At 39.7% G+C, this 15,110-nt stretch overlaps 1 protein-coding gene and 1 non-coding gene across 7 annotated transcripts in view; both read right to left on the reverse strand.

Annotated features, from left to right (window-relative positions):
• Window positions 1-15,110, reverse strand: part of ASCC1 (activating signal cointegrator 1 complex subunit 1) — a 121,133-nt gene that overhangs the window by 48,553 nt on the left and 57,470 nt on the right. For 5 of the 6 annotated variants that reach the window (XR_009734286.1, XM_061405819.1, XM_061405818.1 and 2 more), the window contains exon 7: window positions 11,627-11,746. The exons of the other annotated variant lie outside the window; for it this stretch is intronic. Coding sequence is in view for 4 of the 5 variants with exons in the window: in XM_061405819.1 (XP_061261803.1) it covers window positions 11,627-11,746 (120 nt within the window). In the remaining variant the exon portion in view is untranslated. The remainder of the gene's footprint in view (window positions 1-11,626; window positions 11,747-15,110) is intronic. 6 annotated transcript variants of the gene reach the window in all.
• On the reverse strand, window positions 361-467 carry LOC133240790 (U6 spliceosomal RNA). The gene has a single exon (XR_009734388.1). It is a non-coding gene; the product is annotated as a U6 spliceosomal RNA (small nuclear RNA).

The raw sequence follows: 15,110 nt of genomic DNA on the forward strand, positions 1-15,110 counted from the left end.
AGGTGGGTGGGGTGAGGGGAGGGAGGAATACTCAGTATAGTACAATGCTATAGAAAAGTAAAGTAAAAAAATAAATAAATAATAAAAAAATAAACAAAAAAAGAAAAGTAAAGTAAGAAAAGGAGCAAAAGATGCCTACTTATTTCTTAAAATCATAACATTATTTGCTAGAGCAGTTTCACTGGCATACTGGCAATAAAAGCCTTACTGCAGAGGACCAAGGGAGAGGCCAGTGAGACAGGGAAGGGATAGGGGCACATAAACTCAAGAAACTCACAAGGAAGGGAAAAAACTAATTGTCTTGGTAACTAGATAAAGAGTCAAGGGCAGGTTATTTGCATTTGTTTTCTTTTTCTTTTTTTAAATATGGAACACTTCACGAATTTGCGTGTCATCCTTGCGCAGGGGCCATGCTAATCTTCTCTGTATCGTTCCAATTTTAGTATATGTGCTGCCGAAGCGAGCACTGCATTTGTTTTCAATGAGAAAGAGTTGAAAATGCTCACTGACAACAAGAAAACTATCCAACAGAGATGGAAGATGAAACCTTAGCAAGAGAGGGGATTGACAGAACAAGATCTCAAATGAGACAAGAAGGGCTGGTGTGTCACAGGTGATAGGAACACAGAGATGAGCGAACAAGTCCCTGCCCTAGAGTGGCTTACATTCTGGTGGAAGGAGACAAACAATAAACAAACACGTACCTGACATCAGGTGGTGCTAAGCACCATTAAGAAAACAAAATGCGAGAGAGAGAGGAGAAAGGGTCTGATGGTGAGTGTACTATTTTAGACACGGTGCTCGGGGATGACTTCCCTGATAAAGTGACACTTGAGCACAGACCTAGGGGAACAGCATTTCAGAGAAAGGGAACAGCAGACACAGTCATCTGAGGCAGCATGGCATGACAGAGGAACAGGAAGAAGTCAGTGTGTGGAATGAAGCTGTGAGGAGAGGTGATGAGGCGGGAGGACCAGGTCACGGGGGCTTCCGTAAGGCTCTTGGGCCTCTGTAAGGACTTGTCTTTTAGTCCAGGTGAGGTAATGAGCTTTTGGAGAGTTCTCAGCAAAAGAAGGACATAATCTGACTGACATTTAAAAGGAAGCCTCTCACAGCCCTACGGAGGAGACAGTGGTGGGCAAGGAAGGAAGCAGGAAGGCAGTCCAGAGGCTGTCACAAGCCAGGTGGCGGGCATGGCACCAATGCAGGTGGTGAGGAGCATGGTGGCTTTTCTAATACACTGCAGTCAGGAGTTGAAGATAATGATTCTAAAAGAATTTTTGTCCTGAACAACTGAAAGAGTGTATATCAAAGAATAAACCATCCTCCCGGATCATGAGAAATTCTGTGGAGAGAGAAGGGCAGCGATGAAGCAGAGACAGGCAGAAGCAGGCTGTGAAGGCTCCTGTGTGTCAGGCTGGGATGCTGCGGTCTTGGCAGGCCTAAGACAGCCAGGTGAGAAGCAAGATACACGAGGGGAAAACCAAAGGCATGGAAGCCAGTTAAAACAGATGCTGTGCTTCCTTGCACAGTTGTCTTAATCTTTTTCTGATTACAAAAATAATACGCTAGTTATAAAAAACAATGGAAAGTGCAAAAAAGGAGAAAAAGAAAAAAAAACCTTACCATCCACAGATGAAACACTTATTTGGGGGTTAGATAATTTTTAAGTCTTTTGCTACAGACAGACACCAATTTTAAAAAGACAAAACAGTTTTCTGTAACCTGCTTATTTAATATACCCTGAATATTTCCCCATGATATAAAATATTTTTCTCAAGTATTTAAACCAGTATTTTAACCAAAAGGGTTAACCAATAATACATTGATAAGGATGGAGAAAGAGGACTGATTCAAGAAAATGACTTTGTTCCTACATTCCTAAAGGGAAAATAAAATATATTCACAATGCACATAATCTGATTTTGCAGTTACTTGATTTACTTAACTGTGCATGTGGCTCTCCAAGCCAGGACCTACATTATCATGTCTAAAGTTTCTGATTAACTAACAACACCTCATAAACTTTAAAATATTTTAAAATATTGCAACAAGTCTAAACATAATCAAGCACTGCAAAATTCCCCTCAATTTCAAATCACAACAGAATGATGCCTCCCTGTTCCTTCTTATCTATTAAAGAAGTGGACAGGGAGCTCAGATAGAGAGAAACAGTGAGCATGTTAATACTAGAGGAAGGAAATTAAATTGATCAAATGAAAGAGTCCAGTTTCCAGCTTTGTCTTTTTGGAAAATTAAGACTCCTGCCAAACTTACACACTCAGAACTTTGAAGAGACTAAAGTCCTTTAAAATGTTCTACTGTAACCTGCTCATTTTAGACAAGAGGAAATGAAGCAGACAGGTTGAGGTGCTCAGTCATGACAGAGAGAAAGGGACTCCAAGGCTCCTGGCAGCCAGTGCTGCTCTGCTATCAATTAACTGTGCACTCCATGAAGCCGGCTCTTTATCTTATTCACTCCCTTATCCTGGCACCCAAGTTAATGCCTAACTGACAAATCACCAGTGCTCCATGAATAGCTGTTGCAGGTATGTATGCATGAAGTCAGATGACAAATCTTTGGAGATCTATTAAAAGAACTTGAGGGTGCTTAGAAACACACACTAAATTTCAGGCTGCTGTCACAGATACTACATTTGACAGTATGTCAGTATATTTCTAACAGTAATATAGTCTTTCAATTCCTACTTCATTGATCCTTTCCTGGTTGATTATGAAAGAGTCACAAAGCTTCTCTATGCCTTTGCATCCTCATAAGCGAAATAAAAACAACATAGAATTGCTGTGAGAAAAATAACAAATTATTTTTAAGCAGCCTATCATTTTGACAGAACTCTGTGTTTGAAAACAGAAGCCAGTTATTAATGTCTTGAATCTGAGCTTACTTTAAAGGCTTATCAGCATTCAAGCATTCCAGAGGCTTGGAAATGTACAGCAGAATGATCACTGACTCCCTACAAAGTACAAATTCCAGACTTTTGTTTGCCACCACCCCCCCCAATTTAACTCAGTTCTATCCAATTAACATTTCCTGAGTGCTCACTGTATACAGGCATTATGCCAGTCACTGAAAGAATTAAAAACTAAGCACACACAGTTCTTGTCATCAAGGAGCTCACAATCTATTAAAATAACTATAAAGAGGACGTTGGTAATGACACAAACAATGCAAGGTGCTTTGGTAATTTAAAGGTGGAAGACAGTACTGTTAGGTTGAGACCAGAAGAGGCTACCAGGAGGATGGGGTGAGAAGAAGGAGTTAACCAGACTCACTTCACCTTTGAAAATCAGCTGAATAAGTAAATCACTTAAATAAACAAACATTTACTGAACATCGACTATAAGCCATGAATTATAAAAGCCAGTGGATACATAATGCTGAAATAAGACACTCCCTGCCCCCAAGAATCTTAAAGTCTACTTGAGCAAAAAGAAGGAAGGATAGCAAGAAGGACAGAAAGAGATGAGGAGCAACAGAAATTTTAGTCATAAGAAACGACACTGAGAAAGATACAAAGGATCATCAATAAGCAGTGAAGCCGGCTAGGGCCTGGGGCAAGTGCAAGACAGTGGAAGATCAAGTTGAAATATTAAGTTGGTTTCATCCTGCAAGATCTTAACTACTAGACTGAAGTCGTCCGAAGTCTTAACTACTTAGACTGAAGAATATGAACTAACTCAAAGAACGATGTAAAAGGGTGGGAGATTTTTAAGTCATAGTAAGTCCTACTGTATATAGGTTAAAGCTTGGGAAGGCTGATGTAGTAGTAGGACCTATGCACAGTGGCATAAAGTAATGTCTAAGTAATGTTTCTTGAAAAGAAGTATAGAATAATATGAACAATGTGGTCCAGTTTGTATAAAACAATATGCACAGACAGTGACTCTCAGCAGTATCTGCTCTGCTTACAATCTATCGCAGAAGAATACAGGGAAAGTCAGGGCAGGGGGAAAGGGAGCCATTTAATTTTCATTTTACCAATCTGGGAGGCTTTAGTTTTTTGAGAGAAAATAATATGAAAGGAAGATGGCAAACTGGAAGACAGTACAGGGATGCTGGGCTGCACAGTTGTAGAATTTAACTACACTTTTCTCATCTTTTCACCAAACTTTTCAAAAGAGTGGTCTGTCTCCAATTATTTTTAAACTCCCTTTTCTGCCCCATGAGCATAGGCTTTACAGTCAAACACATTTGGGTCAAACCATAATTCTGTCACTTACATGCACATACCAATTACTACTGACCTCGGTATGATGAAGTGTACCAGGTATATCTGAGCAAGTGTTAACACTTGCCTGCTTTACCAACATTTTATTTAAAAAAAAAAAAAAAAAAACTTACTGATAAGCTAAAAGAAAAAAAAATTACTATCAAAAAAATAGCCACTGATAAGATGTTTATATATTCAGACTAACTAGTTTATTTCTCTCTTGCTCGCTCTTTCCACTTTTGAGGGGGGAAAGGTAAATGTATATTTACAAATTGTATGACAAACCCTCTGCCCTCCAAGAATTTTAAAGTCTACTTGAGGAAAAAGAAGGATAGAAATAAGGAAAGACAGCACTTAGACACAAGAAGTTTTTATTTCACTTTTGTTTTTTAAGATGCTTTTTTAAATGAGCAAATAATTCCAGGTTGACAGCCATTTTCTCTAGAAAACAGCCCACTGTCTTCTGGCTTCCATTGTTAATACTGAGAAGTCCGCAGTCCTGATAATAGTCAATCCTCTATAGATGGCATCTTTTAAACTCTTCTGTCTTCAGTGTTCTTCACTTCCATTGTGATTTATCTTGATATGGATTTCTTTTTATTTATTGTGTGCATTTATTCTTTTTTTCTCTTATCTTTGCTACTGCCTCAATCCATGCACCTCCAGAATCTCAGTAACACTCTTCACCCTAGCGTATTCTAGTTACTGATATCTGCCTCATCCATAACAAAGAATCCCTAGGGTCTACTGCGCCTCACATTCTGGGCACTTGAAAAATGCCTGAGGGAAAAGGGGACTGGAAACGCCCTGCAAGATGGAATAACTGATGGGGTCAGGTCTTTGCGGAGATAAGAAAGAATGGGGTCCCAGAGTAAATAAAGGGTTAGCCTCATGAGAGAGAATGCACGCCGTTCTTCAGAATGAGTGTGAAACTGAATGTGGTGGGTATGATGAAAACAGGAAGACTGTGAGGGAAAAAGGAAGTTGACTTGGCTTCACATGCTCAGTTTAATGTGAGGAAGATATTCCTCTAGAGGGGCAAGGGTAAAGGCCTGTGAGAGTAAGAGACAGAACAGAATAGCCACTGTGTTCAATGCTTAAGTCTTAGCAATACTTGACTACTAAGCAATGAGTAAAATGGTTGAATGCCCTACATAGTCAAGGCTTTACAAAATGTAAGGATCTAACAATAAGCGTATGACCAACCTAGATAGCATATTCAAAAGCAGAGACATTACTTTGCCAACAAAGGCTCATCTAGTCAAGGCTATGGTTTTTCCTGTGGTCATGTATGGATGTGAGAGTTGGACTGTGAAGAAAGCTGAGTGCCGAAGAATTGATGCTCTTGAACTGTGGTGTTGGAGAAGACTCTTGCGAATCCCTTGGACTGCAAGGAGATCCAACCAGTCCATTCTGAAGGAGATCAGCCCTGGGATTTCTTTGGAAGGAATGATGCTAAAGCTGAAACTCCAGTACTTTAGCCACCTCATGCGAAGAGTTAACTCATTGGAAAAGACTGATGCTGGGAGGGACTTGGGGCAGGAGGAGAAGGGGACGACAGAGGATGAGATGGCTGGATGGCATCACCAACTTGACAGACATGGGTTTGGGTGGACTCCGGGAGTTGATGATGGACAGGGAGGCCTGGTGTGCTGCAATTCATGGGGTCGCAAAGAGTCGGACACGACTGAGCGACTGAACTGAACTGATACTGTCCCAGCTCTGTTTTCAGAGGAAAAATCTGATCTAAGTGGTTCCATTCTTTTGAAGGTCAGGTACTTCACAGTCAAGCATTTTAAGGGAATCTTTGATTTAAAAATATATGAAACCATACAGAGAAAGCTGAGTGTTTTTTTAATTACAACAAGGCCTCTCCTCCATGACTGCATTGAACAGTGTCTCTTCACATAAAAAAACACAAATGATTGGACGTACCTTAAAAACAGAGCTATGTCTTACTCATTTCTCTATCAATTTACAGTCTTGCAAAATACCTTGCACAGAGGAGGCCTTCAAACAGTTTTAATGTCGAGTTAAATAAGAGGTATATAAAGTCCCTTAGACACTGCAATTTGGGGAGGGGAAATCTACAAATCTTTTTGAAATAACACAAATGTGTCTCTTCTTGTGGAAGTGGAATGGGCAAGGAAAAAGAGAAAACAGCAGTAAGAGAGATGAAAGTGAAGTCGCTCCGTCGTGTCTGACTCTCTGTGACCCCATGGACTGTAGCCTACCAGGCTCCTCCGTCCACAGGATTTTCCAAGCAAGAATACTGGAGTGGGTTGCCATTGCCTTCTCCAAGAGAGATGAGAGTTATTAAAAAAATGTTCTTGCTTGATCCTATTAGTGGATTTAGTCAACATTTCACATGACTTTTCAACTTACAAGCCCTCATAATAGCAAGTGTGCAAAATCTGTAAGGGTTGTGAAACAATGCAGCTCAGATGGGGACTTGAACCCACGGTTTTGAAACAGATCACACACATGGCCTCAGGGCTTTAACGCAGCTCACCTTCTTGATGTCTCATCACAGAAAGAATTCAGTGAGACACAAAGTGATAGGCAAGAAGTGAATTCATGTAGAAAAACATACTGAACAGAGCATGGGCCATCTCAAAAAGCAAGAGGGGCCCCAGAGTATGGGGCTGTCAGTTTTTACAGGGCTGGGTAATTTCATTAGCTAATGAATGGTAGGATTATTCCAATTATTTTGGGAAGGTGCAGGTATTTCCAGGAATTGGGTCACCATCCACATGTTGACCTATTATGGCTGGCCTTCAAACTGGTGGCTCAGAAGGTAAAGAATCCGCCTGCAATGGAGGAGACCCAGGTTGGATCCCTGGGTTGGGAAGATACCCGAAGAAGGGAATGGCTACCCACTACACTATTCTTGCCTAGAGAATTCCATGGACAGAGGAGCCTGGCTGGCTATAGTCCATGGGGTCGCAAAGAGTCAGACACAACTGAATAACCAACACACACTCTGGAACTGTCATGGAGCTGGTGGGTGTGTCACTTAGCTAGTGCTAATGTATTACAATGAGGTTACAGTAAGGCTCAAGGTCCACCGGAAGTCAAATCTTCTGCCATCTTCTACCTAGTTGGTTATAACCAGCTTTTGTCATGCCCTATGGCTACGTCCTTTTATAGGGTTCATGAGGTTCTCACAGCAAGTATCCTGGGGTGGTTTGCCATTCCCTCCTCCAGTGGATCACATTTTGTCAGAACTCTCTGCTATGATCCGTCCATCTCGGGTGGCCCTACACGACATGGCTCATAGCTTCATCGAGTTACACAGCCCCTTCACTAGAACAAGGCAGTGATGTAAGCTGGATGAGTTACAAGCTGGAATCAAGATAGGCAGGAGAAATATCAACAACCTCAGATATGTGGATGATACCACTCTAATGGCAGAGTAAAGAGGAACTAAAGAGGCTCTTGATGAGGGTGAAGGAGGAGAGTGAAAGAGTTGGCTTAAACTAAATATTAAAAAAAAAACAAAAAACTAAGATCATGTCATCTAGCCCCATTACTTCATGGCAATTAGAGAAGGAAAAGGTGGAAGTAGTGACAGATTTCCTCTTCTTGGGCTCTAAAATCACTGCAGATGGTGACTGAAGCCTTGAAATCTAAAGACGTTTATGGCTTGGCAGGAAAGTTATGACAAAGCTAGACAGTGTGTTGAAAAGCAGAGACATTATTCTGCGGGCAAAGATCTGCATAGTCATGGCTGTGTATTCCCAATGGTCATGTACAGTTGTGAGAGTTGGACCATAAAAAAGGCAGAACACAGAAGAACTGATGCTTTCTAACTATGGTGCTCAAGAAGACTCCTGAGAGTCTCCTGGACAGCAAAAAGATCAAACCAGTCAATCTTAAGGGAAATCAAGTCAGAATACTCATTGGAAGGACTGATCCTGAAGCTGAAACTCCAGTATTTGGTCATCTGGTGCAAAGAGCTGACTCATTGGAAAAGTCCCTGATGATGGAAAAGATTGAGGGCAGAAGGAGAAGAGGGTATCAGAGGATGAGATGATTGAATGGCATCACCAATGCAATGGACATGAGCTTGGGCAAACCCTGGGAGATGGTGAGGGACGAGGGGCCTGGGATGCTGCAGTCCATGGGGTTGTAAAGAGTTGGACATGACTGGGCAACAAAGCCTATGTCATTCTTTTAAAGGCTGTGCCCTACCCCCTTCCCTCCCACTTTGGTTGGATTTGTGGGAACATAAAGGGTACATTCACCTCCTAAGACCTTTCCTTTCCATTAATGTAAGGACAAATTATGTCTGAGCACTATCTTCAAAAGACATCTAGCTTCTATAGCTCTTATTTTCCTTCACATTTCAAAAAGCAATTCTTTTCTATACTTGAAAGTTGACATCACTTTGCCAACAAAGGTCCGTATAGTCAAAGCTATGGTTTTTCCAGTAGTCATGAAGGGATGTGAGAGTTGGACTATAAAGAAGGCTGAGTGCCAAAGAACTGATGCTTTTGAACTGTGGTGTTGGAGAAGACTCCTGAGAGTCCCATGGACAGCAAGGAGAGCATGGCAGTCAACTCTGAATATTCACTGGAAGGACTGATGCTGAAGCTGAAGCTCCAATACTTTGGCTACCTGATGCCAAGAGCTGACTCACTGGAAAAGACCCTGATCCTAGGAAAGATTGAGGGCAGGAAGAGAAGAGGATGACAAAGAATGAGATGGTTGGATGGCATCCCTGACTCAATGTACATGAGTTTGAACAAACTCCGGGAGAGACTGAAGGACAGGGAAGCCTGGTGTGCTGCAGTCCATGAGGTCACAAAGAGTCAAACACGACTTAGCAACTGAACAACAACATAATACTTGAAAGACCTTCTATAGAACTAAGGATCTAACCATTAAACATAATCAACGGAAACACTCAAAGTAATGATTTCATTACCCTTACTTAATGACCACCCTCTCTTCCTGGGAGCCACCTCCAATAGGGTAAACCAAAACTGTGCAGTCTATGACATATGTATGGTAAAACAGACCTGAAGCCCTAGATTAGGAAAAATTCACTATTTTATTCAATGAAACACTGTAATCCATGTAAATTTTTCATATAGCTTCATGTTAACTGCCTAACTATACGCTATCACAGACTTTAGTCTCACAACAGTAAGGTAGTGACAAAAATTAAGACTCGAAACAGAGAATAAGGAAATGACAGAGGTTGGGCTGAGTCGCTGTGATGTTCTATAAAATTACAAGGTTTATCAAGGAAATAAAAAACACGACTTTAAAACATTTTTAAAAGTGAGTCAGCCCCAAAGAACTGAAAATAGCTCTATTCACAATAGCCAAAAGGTGGAAACAGACCCAAATGCCCACCAACTGATGAATAAACAAAATGTGGTATCCTTTCATACAATGGAATATTATTTAGCCATAAAAAGGAATAAGTACTGATACATGCAATAATATGGATGAATACTGAAAACATACACTGAAAGAAGCCAGACACAAAAGGCCACATACAGTATGGTTCATTTATAGGAAATATACAGAATAGGCAAGTCCACGGAGTCACTAGACTAGTGGCTGCCAGAGGCTGGGGCTGGGAAGAGGGAAATATGGGGAAGGGAGAAACTGAGAGTGACTGCTTACTGGGTCTAGGATTTCCTTTTGGGGTGATAAAAATGTTCTAGAACTAGACAGTGGTGATGGTTGCACAATGCTATTAATGTACTTGATGCCACTCAATTATAGCCTTTAAAACAGTTAAAATGATGAATTTTATTATATGAACTTTACCACTTTCCAAAGAAACGTAGGTCACAATTTTCTATTTTAGGAATAAGAATTGCAACACAGTTTATTCTACTCAGCCGAGCACAATACATACACTAAAAACCGCAGGAATTCAGAGCAAGGTTTTGCTATCTATGTGTTCCTTAGCCAAGTTATTTAAGCTCTCTGAACCTCCTTCATCTATAAAATGGATATAATAAAAGTATTTATTTTATATAAATGTTATGAAGATAAAATAGAGATAAAACAATCTAAGCACAAAGTCAGGCCCATTAAAATTAAATTGATCAATTTTACTGAATCTCAGCCCTTGAGTAGGTGTCTTCAGTACTCTGTGTGAAGAAATTAGCAGGATGTATGAATCACTTGGACTGTATGAGACTATATGGCTGTCTGTAGGAGGCATTTGCAAGCTTCTTAGATTTATAGCTCAACTAGCCTCTTTGTCCATAGAACACCATTTTTGCTTCAAAGAACAACTGACAGACAAATTATGGTTATTCAGACTTGGCTTTTTGGCAGACATTTTCTCAAAAAAGAATTTCATGGAAAACAATCACCAGTATTTTTTTTTTCCAATAACAAAATTCAAGCTTTCAAGTGAAAACAAGAATTTTGGAAAACATGTATCTGCTACCATGAGCTTGACAGGTTCCCATACTTAAGAGATTTTGATGAAATTAGTAGTGATATTAATGTACTTTTTTCTCCAGTTTTCCTGAGATATAATTGATATTCATCACACACAAAAAACTGATTCTGTACCCTTTTTTTCTTCCATTAACTCAAAATTCACTTTCATTGGAACTGAAAGAGGAGACAACTGAGATTATTAATTCAAATTGAGATAAGCGAAACTTTACAAGAGACCCTCCAGGAAAGCAATTTGGAGGCCTGCCTAGAGACACAGATTTTCTCTAGAGGATTTTTTATTCTGTGTGAGCTCTGTTTTATCCTGTCCCAGTGAAAAGGCTACACAAAAACAAACTTCCGATTCAAGATGGGCTCCTCTGCTCACCAAAGGCCTCGCATAGGCTAAAAAATAGCACTAACACTGAAAATGGCCTCAGAAATAGCATGGGTTGCAGACTGAGAATCTCTAACAGGGATTAAGGTGTGGTAGTAACAAAAATTAAAAGCAGCAACCATTTTTAATGTATGATGTCAGCAAGTGCCAAGCACTGATCTAGGAATTTTATATTAATTCAATCTTAATATTCCTATGTAATTTGTGTTACAGTTCTGTTTTGCCCTTTTATTCATTAGATCTGCATTATGTCACTTTTGAAACTACCATCCTAGTATGCCATTCTTCTGCCTCCTATTATCCTAGAAAACATCAAGGAAGCACTGAGTTCCATAAAATCTAGATTGCTACTATCAATATCCACCAACCAAGTAATTAAATAATTACCAAACTAAAAGTCTGATAACTTCTTCCAACAACAAATTCCTCTTGCAAAATATTAACTTACTATTTCAGAATAAGAAATACAATACACTCCTTACAATAATAAGATCTCAAAGAAAAGGAATCAAAACTACCTGAACTTTCAGGAATGCTTTGAGGCACCTCTTGATTAAAACAAAGGAATATTTCAGAAACATACCTGTTGGAGCCATCTTTCATATGGACTTTGGCATAAAGAACATCCACCATGCCAGGATCATCATTCATGTATTCTATCCCTGACATCTCTACTTCCAGGGGTTTGCCCCCTGAAATGTCACTGCAAAGGAAAAAACATTAGATTTTCAAAATTTTTTAAGCTAAGAGGGCTATTATATTTTGAAATATGATAAATATAGTCAAAAATTACAAAAATGAAGTTGTTGAGGTTTTTTTATTTAACTAATATGATTTAACTGTCCTTCTAATTTCAAACTGATACATGTTTAATGAACACAAACTAGAACCACACGTATTCCTAAAGTCACACCACATCTATCCCAACAGCAGTTTATTATTAATAGCATATCTAAGAATGTCTAATCAAAGGCCAAGTAATGACAGTTCTGACTGACAAAGACATTTACTACACTGCCCACCTCTCCAGCTGTTAGGGAAATTAAAATGGAGGTGGTCTTGTTCAGGCTTTAGATGTAGGGGAGAGGATTCCAACCAACTTCTGACCTTGTCTGGGCCCTGCCTAGACTACGTGCCTGCTTGTGAACACACCAATCGTTACCAGTAAGTCAAGTGGCACTTTAGATTAAGAAAGGGAGTGGATCTTGGAATTTTTCAAGCCCCTGGAGGCCTGGCTAACCCCATTGGAGTCTAAGGAAATTTGGTGACTCACAAGATGAAACAATCAGCATCGTAAAAGAAAACCACAGCTGCATTTCTGCACACAAACTGATGATGATACCAGTTTGTGGCCTGGGATTATAAACGGGAGCCCCCCAAACTGCAATTCAAAATCTCGCCCACGGAGTAGATGAATGGCCCAGGGCCCTTTTCCAATTGAGACTCCAGATTGCTGTTAATGAGGTATTTCCAAGAAGGGTTCAAGTCTGGGTGTAGGTGTCAGCTCAATTTGGTGATGTATACTCTGCATCTTCTATTGTTTCTATTTCTTTTTTCCCCCAATGACTGTATATTGAAATTAAGTTAAATAATCTTCTATTAGAAGTTAAAATTGTTTATTTGTGTGTAATGAGTGGTTTGTTAATGAATCCTTCAAACCTAAAACAAGGCAAAACATTCGGCAAAATACCAGTTTTTACCTCATTATTTCTAATAATTCAAATTGCAAACAGTACTTTATTCATGTAACAACAGTGAAGGTACAAATTAGTAACACATCTTTAAGAGCAAGTTGGCAATATTTATAAAAAGTCTTCAAGAATAGACACCCTTTGCCCAAGCAATTCAATTCCTTGCCCAAATAATCATAAATTCAGACACATATCCAACCACAGCCAATGAAGTTCTTTCAGAAGAATTCCAACAGATAAATGCAGAAGTAAAAATAGAATCAGAATATCACCATTTTGCAACCCCTGATGAAATATTTAATCAGTTTCATTATTTGTACAAAGGATGGAAAGTAGAAGTGTTAGTCACTCCATCATGTCCGACTCTTTGCGACCCCATGGACTGTAGCCCTCCAGACCCCTCTGTCCATGGGATTTTCCAGTCAGGAATACTGGAATGGGTTGCCATTTCCTTCTCCAGGGTATCTTCCCAAGTCAGGAATCGAACTCAAATCTCCTGCATTGCAAGCAGATTCTTTATCACCTAAGCTACCAGAGAAGCCAACAAGGATGGAGATAAGAAAAATTAAACATATACATTATATACATATACACACACACATACACATATATATGCTTGTACATAGGTAAAATCTCTGAACTGATACAATACAAAGAAACTGCTAAAATCTGTTGCCTTTAGAGATCAGAGTGCTTGGTGGGATAGCAGTGGGAAGGAAACTCTTCACCACATATCCTTTGTACTTAAAAATTTTTTGAACCATATAAATGTATTATTCTTTAAAAAGTTAAAATAAAAAAATACATGCAAAAGAAGCCAAATACAAGATGTATATATACTGCACATACATGAAAAATAAGCCAAACATAAAAGTATATGTGCTTAATGATCCAATTTATATGATATTAAAGAACAAGCATATTTAATCTATGATAACAGAAATCAGAACAGCAGTTACTTCTGGAAGAAGTGAATTTACTGGTAAAGAGCATGAAGGAACATCCTAGGGTGATGGCAATATTCTACATGGAGATTTGGGTGAGGTTACACGGGTGTACACATTTATTAAAATTCATCAACTACACTTAAGATCCATAAACTTTACTGTAAGTAAAACACCGTAAAGCAAAAATACATATATGAATACAAAAAAGTATGGGCACATATGCTCCAAAGTGCTGATGGTAATTATCTTTAGGTAATACTACTACAAGGGACATCTTGTTTATCCACAATTTTGGGCTTTTATAAAGCTAGTATGTATTGCTCTTCTGTTAAATAAAACCCACCATCTTGCTTTCTTCACAGACCCCTTAAACAGATTTATACTTCAACAAGTAAATAGCTGTGCCAACCCAAAACCCAGCTAAAACTCAGCTCACCACACAGCCTTCTCCAGGTCCCATGAGGCCAAGGACTCTTATTCATATTTTCTACTCCCATATCCCCAGCACCTGGAACAGTGCCTTATATACAGTGAGTACTTCGTAAATCTCTGATGATGTTCCACTATAAATGAAGAAGATGTTCTGGACAATTTTGTGATTATGGACATATGCCTATATTATCATTGAATAAAATGTGGTACTGGCTCAGAGACAACAGGATGTTAGGATTAATCAAAAGATAATTCCAAATAAAGAAAAACGAAAAAGTCTTACTGATATTTATTAAGGCTCAGGGAGATTCTTTAAGAATCCTAATGACAGACTCCCTTAAAACATTCAGTTTAGTTCAGTTCAGTCGCTCAGTCGTGTCCGACTCTTTGCAACCCCATGAATCACAGCACGCCAGGCCTCCCTGTCCATCACCAACTCCCGGAGTCCACCCAGACTCACGTCCATCGAGTCAGTGATGCCATCCAGCCATCTCATCCTCTGTCGTCCCCTTCTCCTCCTGCCCCCAATCCCTCCCAGCATCAGAGTCTTTTCCAATGAGTCAACTCTTCGCATGAGGTGGCCAAAGTACTGGAGTTTCAGCTTTAGCATCATTCCTTCCAAAGAAATGCCAGGGCTGATCTCCTTCAAAATGGACTGACTGCATCTCCTTGCAGTCCAAGGGACTCTCAAGAGTCTTCTCCAACAACACAGTTCAAAAGCATCCATTCTTTGGCGCTCAGCCTTCTTCACAGTCCAACTCTCACATCCATACATGACCACAGGAAAAACCATAGCCTTGACTAGACGGACCTTTGTTGGCAAAGTAATGTCTCTGCTTTTGAATATGCTATCTAGGTTGGACATAACCTTCCTTCCAAGGAGTAAGTGTCTTTTAATTTCATGGCTGCAGTCACCATCTGCAGTGATTCTGGAGCCCCCAAAAATAAAGTCTGACACTGTTTCCACGGTTTCCCCATCTATTTCCCATGAAGTGAT

The sequence above is a fragment of the Bos javanicus genome, chromosome 28, assembly GCF_032452875.1.
Source record: "Bos javanicus breed banteng chromosome 28, ARS-OSU_banteng_1.0, whole genome shotgun sequence".
Classification (NCBI taxonomy): Eukaryota; Metazoa; Chordata; class Mammalia; order Artiodactyla; family Bovidae; genus Bos; species Bos javanicus.